General features: G+C 32.5%; 1 protein-coding gene across 12 annotated transcripts in view; it reads left to right on the forward strand.

The window, feature by feature from the left end:
* The window catches only part of LOC129942357 (cyclin-dependent kinase 2-like), a 101000-nt gene that overhangs the window by 76237 nt on the left and 5399 nt on the right, over positions 1 to 19364 (forward strand). For 6 of the 12 annotated variants that reach the window (XM_056051236.1, XM_056051237.1, XM_056051250.1 and 3 more), the window contains one exon: positions 4585 to 5051. In XM_056051236.1, coding sequence (XP_055907211.1) covers positions 4585 to 4734 — 150 coding nt within the window. In that variant the 3' untranslated portion in view covers positions 4735 to 5051. Of the gene's footprint in view, positions 1 to 4584; positions 5052 to 16383; positions 16626 to 17540; positions 17737 to 17795; positions 17907 to 19364 lie in introns of those variants that run through there. The other 6 variants (XM_056051234.1, XM_056051235.1, XM_056051256.1 and 3 more) reach the window with 5 other exon arrangements.

The following is a 19364-nucleotide window of genomic DNA, read 5'->3' on the forward strand; positions in this document are numbered from 1 at the left end:
AGATCCTGATATTATCGCTGGAAAAAGGTGCCCTGTCAAGAGAGAGCTGCTCAGTGTCATCATGTCGGTGTTTGACCCTCTGGGATTTTTGGCAAACTTTCTGATTTGTGCCAAACTATTGATGCGGGAAGTTTGGAGGTACCAATTACTTTGGGATGACGCACTACCCAGCAACATCAATACAGCCTGGATTAATTGGTGTTCGAATTTGGAAAAAGTAGTCAATGTTCAAATTCCGCGCTATTACTTCCTCAACACTTTGCCAAAGCAGCTCCAGCTACACATCTTTGTTGATGCAAGCGAGGAAGCGTTTGCCGCCGTAGCATACTGGAGATTCGAAACTCTTGATGAAGAAGCTAATGTCGCATTTGTTTGTGCCAAAACTAAGTGCGCGCCATTGAAACCGATGACTATTCCACGCCTCGAGCTCCAGGCTGCCGTTTTGGGAACTCGTTTGATGCAGACGATTACTGAAGAGCACCAAACACTCCAAGTCAGCCGTTGCGTTTTATGGACCGATTCCAAGACGGTCATTAAGTGGATTGCCTCGCAGAATCGCCGCTACAAGCCATTCGTAGCACACAGGGTAGCCGAAATTCTTGCCGCTACTGAGGTGTCCAATTGGAAATGGCTACCTACACAGGACAACGTCGCTGATGAGGCAACTCGATCAAATTGTCCGCTCAATTTTAGCGCTGCATCGAGATGGCTGACTGGACCGAGTTTCCTAAAACAAAAAGAAGACTCGTGGCCTGCTGACTTTGACAAATTTGGCCAATACGAACAAAATGAAGATGAGGAACTCCCATCCAAGTTTACTCTTCTTGTTGTAAGTAAAATCTTCGTTAAATTTTCCAACTTTTCTTCTTTTTTGAAGCTCAAAAGAACAATCGCTTATGTCGTTCGATACGCTCGCTCACTACGTCACATAAAGCCCGCCAATAGATTGACAGTAGACGAACTCAATGCAGCTGAACGTGTCCTATGCCGCCAAGCACAAGCTGAAGTATATTGTGCTGACATCTGCCGAATAAAGAATGGTCAATCACTGAATGCAGAAAGTCCATTGCATAAGCTAATGCCGTACGTTGATGAGGATGACCTGTTACGTGTGAGTGGTCGAATTGATGCTGCCAGCTGGCTACCATATTCAACCAGGAGACCTATTATATTGCCGCCTGGACATGAGTTCACCAAAATGGTCGTAGATTATTATCACTGCCGTATGAAACACCAGAACGTTGAAGCCACTATAGCTGAAGTCCGACGCCTATATTGGGTTCCACACATCAGGCAAGTCTTAAAAAAGGTAATTTCTAAATGCAATACGTGCAAGCTGGAGCGAATCAAGCCTGTTACTCCGTTGATGGGGCCCCTGCCCGAGGATCGTTTGACGCCGTTTGTGAGACCCTTCACCTACACCGGTCTGGATTATTTTGGACCCCTCACAGTAACTATTGGTCGTCGTGTCGAGAAGATATGGGTGGCATTATTTACGTGCCTTTCTATCCGAGCTATCCATCTAGAGGTTGCCTATGATCTCTCAACAGATGCATGTATTCTAGCCATTCGAAATTTCATTAACCGTAGAGGAGTGCCTGTCCGGATACGCAGTGATAATGGAAAGAATTTTGTGGGAGCTGATCAACACGCAAAACGTTTCAGCGAGGTTTTTGATTGTGACCGTATTCATGATGAGCTGTCAAACAAGGGTGTTGAATGGGTTTTCAACTGCCCTATTAACCCATCTGAAGGAGGTGTTTGGGAACGCATGGTCCAGTGCGTCAAAAAGGTACTCCGACACACACTGAAGGAAGTTTCACCACGCGAGTATACACTACAATGTCTAATGATTGAAGCAGAAAATGTCGTCAATTCGAGGCCTTTGACTCATTTGCCAATTTCAGTCGATCAGGAAGAGCCACTTACTCCGAATCACTTCCTACTAGGAACAGCTAACACTGCACAAACGCCGAGTGGAAGTGAGCCTTTTCAGAAGCTGTGTACTCTTCGGAAACAATGGCGAATTGCGCGACAGCTCCGAGACAGATTTTGGAAGCGCTGGATCTCTGAATACTTGCCAACATTGACACGGAGATCCAAATGGTGCCAGGTAACAGAACCGCTTAAAGAAGGAGATCTGGTATTTATTTGTGACAGAGACATGCCCAGAAGACAATGGTGCCGAGGTAGAGTTGAACGAGTTTATCAAGGCGTAGATGGAGTAGTAAGACGAGCCGACGTTCGTACCAAATCTGGAGTTCTCCGTCGTCCCGTATCTAAATTGGCCGTTCTTAAAGTTGAACGTGAATCGGACTGATTCACGGGGTCGGGGATGTGGAAGAACGCCCTTTAATGCTTCCGTAAAATAAACAGACCTAAATGCAACAATATAGCTGTCTCAATTTGATACCGCAGTTTGCACTCTTCATCGGAAATGTCGCCATTTTAGTTTTTATTTTTTGTTTCTCCGTCTATCCCTAATTGGAATTTCATTATGAAACTGAACTTTCAATTGAGTAAGTCGAGGAGTGCAAACTGCGGTAAGTTTCTTGGGAACAATATTTTTAAATGAAATAAATTATATGTTATTTTTACAGAAATAAAATACTACGTACCGAATTTTCGTGAGTAATTATTAATTTCAAACTCCTCGTCAAAGAAAGGACACATAGGAAAACCATACGATTCACTTTTCAGTCGAATTAAAATGAGGCCATTTTAAAATTAATAAAAAATATGTTAAAATTACTAGATGTATAAGTATGGGAATTAATTAGTGGCTTATAAGCTTAAAAAAATCATACGTATTAACCTGATGACTCAGATTAATTGTTATTTGTTTCTTTCTTAAATATATTTTTTTTTTCTAAATGATAAAATTATAATTTTTGGTTTGTTTAAATAAGAATTGAATCGGCCATAAACAGCAATAATTTAAAAATTCTGGATCATTTAGTTCAGCTGGAATTACTTACTCGAGTGACGAAGTGTGTTAACCTGATGACACTCAGTGTATGTTATAGTAAAAAATGCTTTGTAATTTATACGAGCCCAAACGCAAAATAGTTCGCCTAATATGATAATATTAATTTGTAAAACTAATTTATTATACAAAAAAAATACAAAAATTGATATTTTTTTCAAAATATGGTTCATAAATATGTGGTCTTTATAATTTAACTAACAATTAAAACAAATGAAATTTTTGCCTTGGTTTTATTTATGTAAACTCATTTGTTTTGCATTGCAAAATAATTGGCCCAAAAGTTTTTCACCGCAGAATAGTTAGCCTATGCTTAATTTAGCCTCTCTTTCTTGAAGTTTTTTATTGCGTTATTAAAGTATGGGTTTCATAAGTGAAGGATGCTTTGATGTCAACCTCAGTCAAAATTCATCATGGCACATTGCAAATGCTTGTCGGAAAGCATGAGTGAAGAAATAATAAAAAAAGTAACAAAAAAATTATCGGCGTTTGAAATTTCAAGATCTTCAGTTCGGCCCGGTCTTTTTGAATATATGAATTATATATTTATTCAAAAATACCGGAAATGTGAACCCATTGAAGAAAACTGAGAGGCCCCCGGTCTTTCTGCAATTAAGACTTTATGGGGGGAAATGAAAAAAAAAATTGAGAGCAAAGCTAAAAACTTCAGGAATAACCCCTGAATTTTGCATTTGGATTTGGTATTGATTAATATCTACTTCGTTTGATTAAAAATTTCCTTCGTAACTGTTCAATACAAGTTGTATTGGATAGTTTTAAGTGCGAAATTCATAAAATAAATGCGGATAAAATAAATGCGGGAGTGCCCCAGGGCTCCGTTTTGTCTCCGTCTTTATGTTCATAATCGATCTCTTGTCTGCCACTTCCAATCCATTAAACTCTTTCGCTGACGACAGTAACCACAGCTTTTTATATTCGTGGAAACACTCTCAAGTCGAATTGCGGCCGTTATGGTAAGGTCACACAGTGGTGAAGACAAATTATTTGTACTGATCCAAAAGATTAGGCTAACTATTTTGCGTTACATACGATCATATATTTCATACTTTCTTATTAATAAATGAACTGATAGTTTTTTATTTAGGTTCCGTTATAAGAAGTATTTTTCTTATACAACCAAAATATCCAAATAAAGTTTGAATTGTTTTTCTTAATTTGAATTTGTGAAAAGTTAAGTAGATGGACTATTTTGCGTTTGGGTCGTAATAGTTTGGCTTATATGTATTTTAAAAAGCCTTTTGACGTCTCTCAACATGCATTAATCAGTGCTTAAATAGTTTTGATATAGATATACATTTGTTGTGAGAAAACAATAATTCTCAGGGCCAAACTGTTGCCTGGTTTGCAATTTTATGTTAATAACAAGACTTTTGTACCTTTGTTTAAAGATTTATACACACACATACTTTTTGAAATTTAAACAAGATTTTTTTTATTGAAATAGCTTAAATTAATTAAAGTTTATGTTTAGAAGATCATTGAATTTATAGAAATGGGTTCATTAAAATGTATTTGTTGTAATTATTTTAGAAAACCAAAAGAATTAAATGCTTTCATACAATATATCCATAATACAGATGGGGTCGAGGTCCCCGCAACGGTTCACTAACCGGTCAGCATCCAACCACAATAGATTATCGGACAGGTTACATAAGGTCCCATCTGCGATCACCATCTGGCCGTGTGAGATGACCGATTTTTCACCATTTTTCGTAAGCAACAACTAACAACAGAACCATCACTACCAGCAACATCTATATCAACAATATTACTCTAACTTTCCAACTGGTTCAGGACATTATAATGTTAATCTTTATAGTTCCAACATGAGGAATGGATCTGGAAGGCCTTTCATATATTTTTAAAATGAAATTGACCATGAGAGCAAAAATTCCGAAACGTTGTTATTCGTTGTTTATTATGCAGCCATTGATTAAGGATTCCTGACACGTTGACAGAACTTTTCTTAATTAAAACTTGAATATATTTTTACAATTGAAATATTTGTTATAAAATAAATTGAATTAATAATTTTGTTTATTTCTTTAAGATTAACAAACTTAATATACTCTCAATAGTTGTCGATTCTATATATAATACTTTGAGTCTCAAAATAAACTATAACGACCAAATACAATTTTTTAAATTCTTTAACGTTGTTGGCACAAAATGTTCGTAATAGTAGTATACATATTAATGTTATCATCTTTGAATCGATTGTGAAACCGACTACGCACGTATGCAAGTAATACTCAATCAAAAAAGCAATTTTCTTTTCATTCACATTCACAAACTTAATCAAAATAAAATTTCAAGGATTTATTCTGCAGGAATACTTAAAAAAGAAAAAAACGAAATCGAAAAATCACTGGAAAAGTGTCGGTAAGTGAAATTTAATTTAATTAATATTTTGTTCTTTGTTTTTGAATGAGAATGCATGTGATTAGGAATTATAATGATAAATAATAATAATAATAATAATAATAATAATAATAATAATAATAATAATAATAATAATAATAATAATAATAATAATAATAATAATAATAATAATAATAATAATAATAATAATAATAATAACAATAATAATAATAATAATAATAATAATAATAATAATAATAATAATAATAATAATAATAATAATAATAATAATAATAATAATAATAATAATAATAACAATAATAATAATAATAATAATAATAATAAAAATAATAATAATAATAACAATAATAATAATAATAATAATAATAATAATAATAATAAAAATAATAATAATAATAATAATAATAATAATAATAATAATAATAATAATAATAATAATAATAATAATAATAATAATAATAATAATAATAATAATAATAATAATAATAATAATAATAATAATAATAATAATAATAATAATAATAATAATAATAATAATAATAATAATAATAATAATAATAATAATAATAATAATAATAATAATAATAATAATAATAATAATAATAATAATAATAATAATAATAATAATAATAATAATAATAATAATAATGATGATTATAATATTTATAACGACGAAATTTTCTCAAAAAAACCCAAGTAACCACAAAAAATTATTGTTTATTGTCGAAAATTTTGAATGGTAAGCTGGACCTTGATCATGGATCATGAAATATGCTACAAAATAACTTGTACAACAAAAAAATGTAAAATGTCGAAAATAGCTCATACTGCACTTAAACGGTATAAGTTTTCACGTGAATTTCAATGTTCATACATGCATATCATTTTAATATTGTTTGCACATATTTTTTCAAATAGTTTTTAAATTAGTCACAACTGACATTCTCATGTTAACTTAGAAAAAAAATGTTTTTTTAATAATAATAATAGGAGCATTTACAAAGCTAGTAGCTACGTAGTCAAAATTCAACTAGCTTTGTGAATGCAAAATTGCACTACAAAGCTAGTCAATCCAGAATTGTCATATTAATGACAAATACAAATACATATATAAAATAAGAAACATTTGTGTTTTTAGAACTTTAAACAGTTTTTTTCTTTTTAAATTCAATAAAACCAAATAGGAGCTATAATATGGTTGATTCATATTTGTACTTAAATTCCGAAAGATTCATTTCATTTTGAATTCTTGTGTCCTTACCGAGCAGCGGATTGTAAAACGTCAAAACCAGTGTGCACTAACTTTGTAATCGAAAATTTAACTCTACGTCGGAGGGGACATTTCAACTTCTTTTGTAGTTAGATTAAGCCAATCAGAAAGCCTTGACTACGTAGCCACTAGCTTTGTGAATGCGACCAATGCTTTGTAATGTTTTCACGAAAGTTAAGTTACGATGTTAATCCTATTACATATACATATGTATATACCATATAAAAGTAAAAATAAAAGGTTAAATCTTAATCTTCACATTGTTCACTTAACATTTCATTTATTTTAAGTTTTTAATTGTTTCAAAATATTAATCATCACGTGAACTTCAATCTTCACGTGAACTGAAATAACATTTTGATGTTCATAACATAATTAAAATTACATTTTATTTTTACAAGGCTTTTTGAAATGGTTAATTAGTTTCTTGTATAGAATTTAATATTAAAATTTTCCCGTGAATGAAAATGATAATTTAATGTTTATACCAAAAAAAATACAATTTCTGATAATTATTATTGTAAACGAAACAAGCCAAATTTAAATTTTTACAAAAAGCTAAATCCAAACTAACTTGAGTAGTTAATAAATTATTTACATAGTTATAACATCAAAAATATATTCTGATATGCATGCGCATTAAAACTGTATGCTTTAAAAAAAAATGCCCTTTAATTTTTTAAACTGTCCCGCATTATAAATATTCACTCCTGCGATATAATATTTGCCTTAAAGAGTTTTTTTTCTATTCTTCCTTCCCTAACAACCAAACTCTCGCTAAATGTGCATGCATTATTTTCTAATTTCTGTTCTTTAATATCTTCCTTTTTCAAATTTTCGCTCATTCATACATTTCACATAGACTCAAATTCTTTTAATATAAATTTGTTCCGTTTTGCCCCACTTGGAGGAAACTCTCAAGTTAAACAACTCTCAAGCTTGTTTTAACTCCACAGTTTATCGGCAAGTTGAAAAGTGCTTTTGTTCACTTTTTCATCCGTCAGTTAAGAACAAGTTGGTCAACTTTCATTTTTGAAAATTTACTAGGGATATTTATGGCATTTGACATATAATGTCAATCTAGCAGTTTGTTTTTGCTTGTACTGCTTTCAAATCTTCAAATCTAAAAATTGAAATCAAGAAAAGTGAAAAAGTTTATACGCCAGAGGAGGGCAATTATCTGGTAAAAAACGCATTGATATACAAATCAGTTATAGCAAACAAACTGACTGATAGTGCCACAAATCGGGAAAAAGAAAAGGCATGGGAGAAAATAACGACGGCATTCAATGTTACACATCCAAAAAAAGGGAGTGATCCCTCCTATGTGTTTGTATGTTTATTGTGAACGCTTCTTTATTTAAAAGGAACGAACATTATAATCATTGAGAGAAATATACATGAAAGATACCGATTGTTTTCCACCCAAAAGAGAGTTACTATCATTAAGCGAACAACTGCAAGAATTGGTGATTCTTTTGTGTAGTTCGACGTAAGGTCTTAATGCGATACAGGCGATAGCGGCTACGCAATAGCCAACAAGTCGGATATGGAGTATGCTTCTGAGCAAATCAGTCCACCTACCGGTGAGCCGCAACATATCAGTCCACCTTCAGATTTTAGTTTTTGGCTGGCTACGCAAGTAAAGGATGTCCACGTCACAGTTCTAGGCCATGAGACCACATTTGACTGTGAAGCTGGGAACACACAGCAGACCGATGACCACATTACATAGTCATCGTTGTCCAACCAAGGTCCAGTTACTAATTGAACTTGGGAGAGATTCAATCCGGCAAAATTAAAGAAAACCAAAAACTCTTTGCTACGAAGTCGTAAGCGAAAAGTTTTATCGCAAAATTCAAAAAAATATAGAAAATTGTCAGAGGAAACTCAACTATATGTCAAACGTAAGCACAATATAGAAATGGAAATAATGCTGAACGAGAATAAACGGTATCAATTTGAACTTGATAAAGCTCCTCAGATCTATAACGGGCAAAAATTGAAAGCGAATGGGCTGAATTTGAAAGAGAACGTTTTATCATTAAACTAGAACGAGCAGAGCTTTAATTGGAATCCGAAAAGGAGAAGTCCCCGTTTTCTCCTCTTTAAAATCTGGAAACTAGAAAAACCATCTAATTCAACCATAATCGCAGCAACAAAAAAAAATATATTATGTAAACGAGTTAAATGAATGGATAATTTATTTCATTTTAAAATTGTATTTATCAAATAATGTGTCTGAACAAGGAAAATTTATTTTAACATGAAATGCTAATTTATCATTGTTCGACATAGTTACGAGTTCGAATTTGCGATTCATTGAACAGATTTTCAACTGCATATGTAACATTTAAAAAATGTGTTGCAAGGTAGTTCGTATTCTTGTAACCTGAATCTCCAACAACTATAAAATGGTCGAAATCTCCTTCTTCGAATAGTTTTTTTAAATTTGACATATTGAAAATTCGCTGATCAAAATAAAAAAAATATCTATTAAAAACACATACATATTTATTTTTTTAAACAGTTTTTATCTGCCAGCGAGGAACGATGTCGTTGATTTTTAAATTTGCTGCAGAAACCGTCTGAACATTGAGAGAAGGCCATATCCTGCAATTTCTAAAATGTTTGGCATCACTTCCTCAAAGCGGTTGTATGCGAACATGCACCAATTGTTCTAGTGAATTTGGCAACCATAAAGAATGTACTTGCTGCTTGCATTCGCTCATTTTGCGTTTCAGGCATTTGAATGAATCGTGGAGCGAAAATTGCAAGAGCACTTTAAACTCGTTTTAATACACAATGTACAGTTGTAACGCTCACCCCCCATAAAATCTGCAATCGCCATCCAGTTGAATTGATCCGAGTGCATAATACCGAAGCACGATTAATAGTTTTAAAACAGGCCGAAGTTCACGCGATCTTTTAAAATATCAAAAAGGAATCTGTGAAGTAAACGCATTTACATATCTGCATCAAATTTGAATCATTACCTCCTCTGGTCGGAAAGCAGTAATGGCTGAATCACAAACACGCTTCAGCTTCGCCTTCACCTGACGTTTATAGCTGAAACACAAATACGCTTCGGCTTCGCCTGACGTTTACGAGTTCAGCCATAGGAATTCAATGCATGCTATCACAATGTGGAGCTTCGACCTCACGTTTCGTTTGACAATCGTAAGGAAAATAACGTAATGTAACGTAATGTGACTCCAAACGGAAGCTCTAGTTCAATTATCTGAACATTTGCTTTGTCTGACAGTTCATCAGCTGTAAAAAAATGTCATCAAACAAAATATTTGCTCTTTGGAGGGATGAAATAATATAAATGTCATTCAAAGCAACCTCGAAGCAAGCCTAACGTAACGCAGACGAAGCCGAAGCTGAAGCGTGTATGTGTTTCAGCCATTACGAGTTCAGCCATAGGAATTATTTGCATGCTATCACAATGAATCTTCGACCTCACGTTTCGTTTGACAATCGTAAGAAAAAGAACGTAATGTAACGTAATGTGACTCCCAACAGAAGCTCTAGTCTAATTACCTGAAAATTTGCTTTGTTTGACAGCTCAATAGTTGTAAAAAAAATGTCAACGAACAAAATATTTGCTCTTTGGAGGGATGAAATAATAGAAATGTCATTCAAAGCAACCTCGAAGCAGGCCCACCGTAACGCAGACGAAGCGGAAGCTGAAACGTGTTTGTGATTCAGCCATAATTCCTGTATTGCTTCGAGAACTATCATCGTCTTTCGTTTTGTGAGACGAAAACGGTATACAAAATCCTGGTCGTCTCATTTGTTTAAGTCAATACGCGGAAGCATTTTGTATACACGCCTTTCTGCATACAAATAATTATATTCTTCTTCTTCGCTACTAGAAGACGACCAATCTTCCCAAAAATTATTTTTAAACAATTTTTGTAACTGCAATACCTTTTATTTTATAGACTTTATTCACTTCTTTATAAAATTTTGTTTGACGTTTTACTTGAAAAAAAAAAACGATAAATACACAAAATAGAGGAAAATCCCTGTTTTTGTCTATCAACTTCTACTTTTTTTGGAAGTTGAGAAAAGCTTAAGTTGTTTAACTGAAAGTTGAGAACTAAAGCTTTGACTGAACATAAAGAAATTCTAGAGATAAATTTAACTTCGAGTGAACAAAATCACCATTTGGCTCCTACCTCCAGGCGTCATGCTGTTATCCTCTTCATTATGGTAAATACTAATTAAAAACATATACAGGGTGATTTTTTAATACTATAGAAAAGTTTTTCAAAAAAAAAAAAAAACATACAATTCAGAAAAATTAATGAAATCTTTTTTTCAATCGATAGTACGGTCTATATAATTTAATGTTTGAAGAGTATTTCATGCAAATGTTGACCTTGAATGCGCCTCAAATGGTCCATCCCCTTAGTCCAATTTAGGCATACTCTTTCCAACACTTTGGCCGGTATCTCAAGAATAAATGCTTCAATGCGTCCATTGAAGTGGGCTTGTCTGTATAGGCATAAGCTTTGCCATAGCCCCACAAAAAATGGTCTAAAGACGTTAGATCGCACGATCTATGCGGCCAATTGACCGGTCTTAAACTCGCCTCTGTTTGAGTGTAATAAAGTGATTACACAAAATGGGTGATTGATATCGAAAATTAATATTTAACGTGTGCGACATTTTATGATTGATTTCAAGAAATGAGTGATTGATGTCGAATTTTGTGATTTTTTTGTTGAAAATATCCTAGTTGTATGAGTGCGATTTCATCGGTTAAAAATGAGTATCGGAGCTTGAATGAATTGTTTGTATATGCTAGATTTTCGTTCATGGTTAGATGGGTAAGTCTCTGCAGTTTTATTTGACGTTAAGAGGCAAATTTTTGTTAGTGTTCTTTTAAATTCTCATTTTTTTAACGTTGACGATTCCAATCAATACATCTCTTCCAGGCCCTAAAGAGTTGATGCGGGGAAGAGCCAATTGTGAAGGTGGCAAAAGTTCATCTTTTAGCAAATCCAGGTCTCCGATTAGTAGCTTCGTTTCGGTTTTTTAATATCTTTGGGGAGTGCATAGTTACATGTATTTTTCTTTAAAAGTACAAGTGCAATCTTCTCAACTTACATACCGAATTTCGTTACTGTTATATAATAAATGTACTTAAATCCAATTTACATTTTTTTTATAAAGAAATAAGCACCTTCCAAAAATACTACTTAAATTTGGTAAAAAATGTCTAAGGAGAAATTAGTGTATTTACTTCATATATTGTTGTTAATATTTTATTATATTTAAAGACATTAATTTCCATTGAAATATATTGATTAACTCTTCGAAAAAATCTTTACATAAAACAGTAAGTTTTGAATTGCATATCTACATACCTATTCTTTCAATAATTTATCTTTATAATAAAATTAAATTGTAACAAAAAGTACCATTTGAAAATTTTTAGCTGATACCAATGGAAAGTTATCAGTGTGGGTCGCACGCAGCCTCTTTTTGCAAGCTGAAATCCAACCAAGTGGGTAAAAAACTTAGAAAAAGGTTGAAAAAATGGTTCCATTGGTGACCTCAGCATTTTTAGTTTGAAACCACTGAAAAAAGAAAGAGTCACTTGAAGGAAGCTACATATACCCAAAGTTTTGATGTGCTTAAATGAATTAGAGGGTAGCAAAAAAATGACTTTGCGTACCTGAGGTGCAATGTTGTTCATAGCTTCCTCAAAATTGCTAATTTACGTAAACAGAAGGCAAAAGATATTTGTCACTATCGTTATCAGCAAGCTTGTTCAACGTTCGAGTTGCCAGATAGGGAGCATAGGCTGTTCCAAAAGTCAACATCTCTTTAAATTATAAATCTTTAAATGATTCGTTTAGTTGTCTCGCCAGTTAACCAGCTGTACCTACGGTACATTTGTTTAATGTCAGCCGTCAAAAAAATCTTGTATTTTCTATACTTTAGTATTATGCTCTTTTTTTAATTGTTTTTTAGGCCAGACCCAAAGATACTCATTCAAGGAAGCTCCATCAGTAGTTTTAAAGGCAGCGTCAAAAACTACCCGAAGCTTCGTTGTAGCACTGGACAAGTTTCAGTATGCACCTTGAAAAAATCATGAATAACAATATTAAAATTGTGACAAAATTGAAATTTTAAATACATGACTCTTAAAAGTAGCTCTAGTGCAATTATTTAAAAACTCTCTGACACCTGGTTTTATAAGGAGGAGTATCAACTGTCCAGTTTAATTTGGCAGATCGAATTGTTCAATTCTTGTACAGGAATTTTTATAACATGGGCTTCAATCATTATTGCAAAAACTGGTGCTAAGAACGTTATCATAACACAATCAAATATTTTGACAAAATTGGTACTGCCAGTTTCAAAATTTGATTCAGAATTTGTTATATGACAAGCCATCAATGGTAAAACAATCGTTGTAGATTTGCTGAAAATAAAGCCAGGCTCAACTTTCCATTACCGCAACACGAATTTCGACAAGCGTTTTTTTTTTATTTGATAGATATGTGCAAATAAATAATAATTATAGTAATTTTAAAGCGAGGAAACAATTATTTCTATTTTAAATTAATTTTCAAAGTTTTCTTTTTCACATACAACACCTACGTTGATTTTGACATTTCTTCCCTGTATTTTCAATACTTAATTTTGTAGGGATTTCTTTGATCTTAAAGCTCAAATGCAAAACGTACTTTGCAAATAACCAAACTCGCACAAACCCCAAATCCTAGTAATTACAAGCAGGGGGCATGTGCCCCCCTTAGTAATATCCTATTAAGATCCTGATTTAACACCATTGTTAAGAGTCTGGTTAAAGAGGGTCGTCAAGAGTACAACTGGGGTAGATGCACGTGCAAACCGATAGCAATTCTACTCTTCGTCTTCGCTAGCCAGTTTTCCTTTCCCTTCTTATTTTTGTTTTTTTTTTCTCCAAAAAATCAACAATTTTAAAGTTAATTATTTTAATTGCTATTATTTTTCTTCAGGTTTAAATAAAACTTGTGGTAACAAAACTCTTCTTTTCCCAAATTTGTAAGTCCACTCTGAATTTGATTATTGATAGGGCTCAATATCCATACTTACATATATTTTTTTTTAAACAATTTTTCTATTCTGATTAAGTTCTTTGGATTTAAACCGAAAATCGAAGTTTGTGTAAACAGATTAGAGGAAATATATTATCTAGAGTCCCGAGCGGTACCCGTTCTGCCTGAAACACCATCAAATTCCATTTGAGGTGAACGCTCTCAAATTCGCTATCGGTGAGTGTGAGTGGTGGAGAAAAAGCAATATGGGGGATTGGGCTACATAAACAACTTATTTCATTTTTGCTACCTGTCAAAAATGACAATTCCATAGTTTCAATTTTGCATATCAAAACAATGTGTTTGGTATTTTAAGAGTAAGTTTTTTTTTGAAAATTTTTAACATAAATTATCAATTAGAGCAAACACCTTAATAATAAAGAGAATACAAGTTCACTTCAATGAATAAATAGTAAATCAAATTGCAGTGAAGGAGGTGTAGGTTATAGTGGTTTAATGGCCCATTGTGATACTAGGAGGTGTATCAATTATTGTAAGTATAAATCGAAACATTTATATCGTTATCAACTCGCTTAATCTTAATCTTAATCTTAAAGGTGTAGCACCAAATGTCTCACTATCTGGCTGCCACTGAAGGATGACAGGGATACTTAGTTAGCTGACATAGTTGACGTAGATGAGGTAGCTGAACCGAACGTCGATTTTGAAGCAACCCGCTGAGAGAATAAAGTACCTTATCGGAAATAATTGGGAAGTCTTCTGAATGGAAATTGTACAAATAATCTCATATCATTCCGTACAAATTGCCAACTATTGTTTTTTTTCAGCACTTAAAGAAAACGGTGAGGTATTGCAACAAATTCTGCAATGAGGATCGATTTTACTCTAGCGTTCATTTAAACCGACGACATGCTCAGAATATCATCCACTGATAATCTACGTTCAACGTGGCGCAGCTACATTCAACTATGTGCATCTTATGTTTATAATGTATCTTAGTTTTTGAGTAATTTGTTTAAATAAATCAGTTGTAACTTCCTATATGTATTGAATTTTCGGCAAATAATACGAAACAAAAACTAATAAGCTGTATGAAGTATTTTTTTATTTGGGCATTAAAAACTTAATATTTGCTATCCTTATTCTTCGTATGTCTTGGTTCATCACGTTTGTGTGTATTTTTTCGCGAGTTCATGTGGTCAAAAGACTCATAGGTCTTCATTTGAAGTTTTGAACCTTTGATTGCAATCCTTTTATGGTTTTAAACAGTTCGTTTAGGAGTTAATTTTTGGTGCTGATTACGAATCCAAACTTCGATTTAAGCTACATGTACTCAAACTGACAAACAATATACCTTTCATAAGAACTTGATGTTTCAAAAAGTACGAAACAAATTCAAACGGAATATTGAAGAAAGATATTGTATGGATCGATCGATTTTATCCTGTGCATTTATGCTTCCTTCAAGAGCAATTCTTCTTCGGCTTCAAATCTAGGAATTAACGAATATTCGTCGATTTTGACATTTCTTTCACATGAGAGTTATTAATTCGTCCTGAATGAACACCATTCACCACCGAAACCAAAACAAGAATGATTTCTTTAGGTTAAGTACGCGGGATTTTTGTATTCGTTGCGAGTGTGAAGCACTATTCACATGAGCACGACCAACGAATGAACGAATATTCGTCGATTTTGACGTTTCTTTCACATGAGAGTTTTTAATTCGTCGCGAATGAAGCCACATCCGAACACCATTCACCACCGAAACCAAAACAAGAACGATTTTTTAGGTTAAGTACGCGCGATTATTTTATTCGTTGTTAAGTAGTATTCACATGAGTGCGACCAACGAACGACGAATGAATTACAAAATGTGAGTTTATATACGTTTGAAGACATATTTCCACACAAATTTTTAACAAAACGACAGCAATATAGTTTCTATTTGATTTATGATGCATACTTTTACTTTTCATTATAATATATTAATAAATTTAAGAAAACAAATTTATTCGTCGCGAAAAAAATCATAGTTGATACGAACTGTCAAACTTTATTCGCGTTCCACATTATCCACACTCGCAACGAATAAAATAATCACGCGTACTTAATCTAAAAAATCATTTTTGTTTTGGTTTCGGTGGTGAATGATGTTCGGCTGTGGCTTCTTTTGCGATGAATTAAAAACTCTCATGTGAAAGAAACGTCAAAATCGACGAATATTCGTTCATTCGTTGGTCGTTGGTCGTGCTCATGTGAATAGTACTTTAGTGTGGATAATGTGGAACGCGAATAAAGTTTGACAGATCGTATCAACTATAATTTTTTTCGCGACGAATGAATTTGTTTTTCCTAAATTAATTAATATATTATATTGAAAAGTAAAAGTATGTATCATAAATCAAATAGAAACTATATTGCTATTGTTTTGTTAAGAATTAGTGTGGAAATATGTCTTCAAACGTATATATACTCACATTTTGTAATTCATTCGTCGTTCTATATGAAGTTATAAATCCTTCGTATGTATCACCCTCCAAAACCCATTTCTGTACATTGCGAATCATCACGCACACATTGAATCACTTTATGAATCAGATGTTCGCTTTAGCTTGTAGGCAAACCAAGATGTCTACCTAGAATTTATATCTTCATTAGAGTGTGTTTGGACAATACAAACGACATTGAGTTTGAATTTGCTTTTGCAAAGACTAAATAATATCGAAAAGATTTCCTAGCTTAAAATAATTCTCACACAAGTAATGAATAAAAAAATTTATGATGAAGGCAAATTTAATAACTTTGAAAAAATTGGGGAGGGTACATACGGAATTGTTTACAGAGCTAGGGACACAAAAACATTTAAAGATGTTGCCCTAAAAAAGATACGTTTAGAAAGGTAAACTGAGTTTAATTATTCATTTTAAGGTTTTGTATGTAATAATATACCGATTCTTAAATTGGAATTATAATCTTCGTTCAAGTGACTTTAACTCGACATCCTGATATATCGAGCCTGAACGATGTGAGTGCTGCGCTTTTTGTTTCGCACGTAGCACCACATGATTCGGCTTGATCTTCCAGACTTATCAACAATTGCTATTTTATGTTATTATATTTTACGATGTGTTCTAAGTGCATGTTGGTTTATTTCAATTTTCATTATTTTTTGCACGGATTATTTTATTCGGATATGCCTAAATATATTGTCCGCCTGGCGACTGTACTTAACCTTAGTGGGATACCGGAATTGTTTAATCATGAAGGAGCCAAGAAAGGGAGTTTTAATCCTATGATCCCGAAAGGGGTAAATTGAAAACAAAAAGTTAATACCTTAAATCAACATCCTTTAGGATTTGAGGGTGTTTTCTTGTTTTGATACGTGCTTCCTAACTGAATGGATTTGCTGCTGCTATTATGTCAAGTGAAATTTTTCTCTATATGAGTTGGAAAATATTAGTTTAAAATAAACCTAACAAAATTCAGTATCGTCGTGTCATGCTAAAAAATGCCAGCTTCCATTCGAAAGTGTTTACAAAATATTGGTTGAGTATAATTGATAAACTAAATGAAAGTAAGAATGTACACTAAAGTTCCACTCAAAAATATCATCCTGGTATTCTTTTTAAACATCTTTGCAAGATAAGCTTGTTTTTTATATTGTTTCTAAAATTTTGTTAAATTACAAACAGTAATCTCCATCTAGATGAGATTATCCGCTTAAAGGATCATAAGAATTGATGCGCATATGATTCTGTAAAGCTTTTTTTTTTAAACATTTATTGCTAAAGTTTATCTTTTTTTCATATTTTAGTGAAACCGAAGGAGTACCCTCTACGGCAATTCGAGAAATATCACTTCTTAAAGATCTTAACCATCCATCCATTGTTCAATTGTATGATGTAGTGATATCAAACGACAGTATTTACATGGTTTTCGAATATCTCAATATGGATTTGAAGAAACTATTAGACAAAAAAAAAGAAATTTTTGTTCCAGCTCTAGTTAAAGTACAAATCTGTGCAATTTAAATATGATTTGAGTCCTTTTAAATTTACTCTCATTTCAGAGCTATATGCATCAAATGCTTGACGCAATTGCATTCTGCCATACCAATCGAATATTGCACCGAGACTTAAAACCCCAAAATCTTCTTGTAGACACTGTGGGAAACATTAAGGTTTTAGTTTATTGTTTTTGTAGTTAGTGAACATATTTGTATATATTCGAATTCTTATTTATTATACAGAACATAAGAATAAATAAGTAATTATATTTTTATTAATTAGTATATGTACCTACATATTTTGAGCACGTACAATTTGAATTTGGTAGAACAAAATACAAATCATCAATAAAAAGTTGACTTAAGATCATAAATTAAAAGAATTCTGTTATCAGTTTCTTTTTGGAACGAATCGTGTTTAGATTTTACTTCTAAATAATATTTCAAATATACGTGTCTATTATCAAAAAATTGAATATATATGAAACACACCATTTATTTATATTAGATTGAGTAAAGTGAAGGGCAGGTTCAGACGACATAAGGGATTTGAAAGTTAGGCAAGTTTCTAGTATCTGATTGGCCAGCTGCCAACAAATTACCTTCCATTTAAAGCAACTATAATGGAAAGTTGACTGGAAAGTTAATCAAGAAAAATCTCCCTTCATATCAAGTCAAGTCTACTTCTATCAAAATCAAAGTCGATAATTTTTTTTAATTCAACTGAAAGCTGAACTTTATTACTCTATGATTTATTATTAATTTTCTGCACAACTCTATTTAATGCTTTCTGTAAAAGCCTTCCTTTTCAATTTGAAAAAGAAATAACTAATGTTTATTTACAATACCAAATACAAATCGAGTTGGACTTGTAGCTTGCCTGAGGAGTGTTTTAAAGACAGTAATTTTGTTGGAACTTTTTGTACCATAAACTTAAAGAAGAGATTTGCAAAGTAAAGTTCTGAATTTTAAATTCATGACGTTTGGAAAACTAACTAGTTGCCTTGGTCAAAATTTACTTTTAAAGAATGAATTTGAGCAATTGAAGTCCCTTATGTTGGCTTAACCTGCCCAAAGTTTTTTCTTTTGTATGATAATATTTCACTGACCTTTTTTAACATATATATCAGTATAGGCACGAGTACGATAACTTTGGCGACAAGATAAAATAACGGTAGAGGGGCTTAATACAAGCATTTTTTACTATGGCAAGGGGTGGTCTATCTCCCCCCGTTTAGGCGGTAGGGGCAATTTAAAAAAATATGTGCATTAAATGGAAAAAAATAATTAAAATATAACGGTAATACTTACAATTAAGTATTATACCTTTTTTTAAAGCCAACATTTTTGTCTACTAGCTTGTTTTTAAATCAAGTCATAACTATGCATAGTTTTTGAAAAAAATAGTTTTAAAGTCAAAATTTGTGCAAAAAAAAGTAAAAAAAAGGGTTAAAGTGTAATTTTTAAATACTTCAAGATTAATTACTACTGTTTTTATTTCAGAATTTATTGCTCTTATTTGTTTTTGATCAAAAACTGAAAACTAGATGATTTTATGTCTTTCAGTTTTTGAGAAAATTGAAAATTACAAAAACAAAATATTTCAATTAAATTACTTTTTCCTTGCTTAAG

The sequence above is a fragment of the Eupeodes corollae genome, chromosome 1, assembly GCF_945859685.1.
Source record: "Eupeodes corollae chromosome 1, idEupCoro1.1, whole genome shotgun sequence".
In the NCBI taxonomy this organism is placed as follows: Eukaryota; Metazoa; Arthropoda; class Insecta; order Diptera; family Syrphidae; genus Eupeodes; species Eupeodes corollae.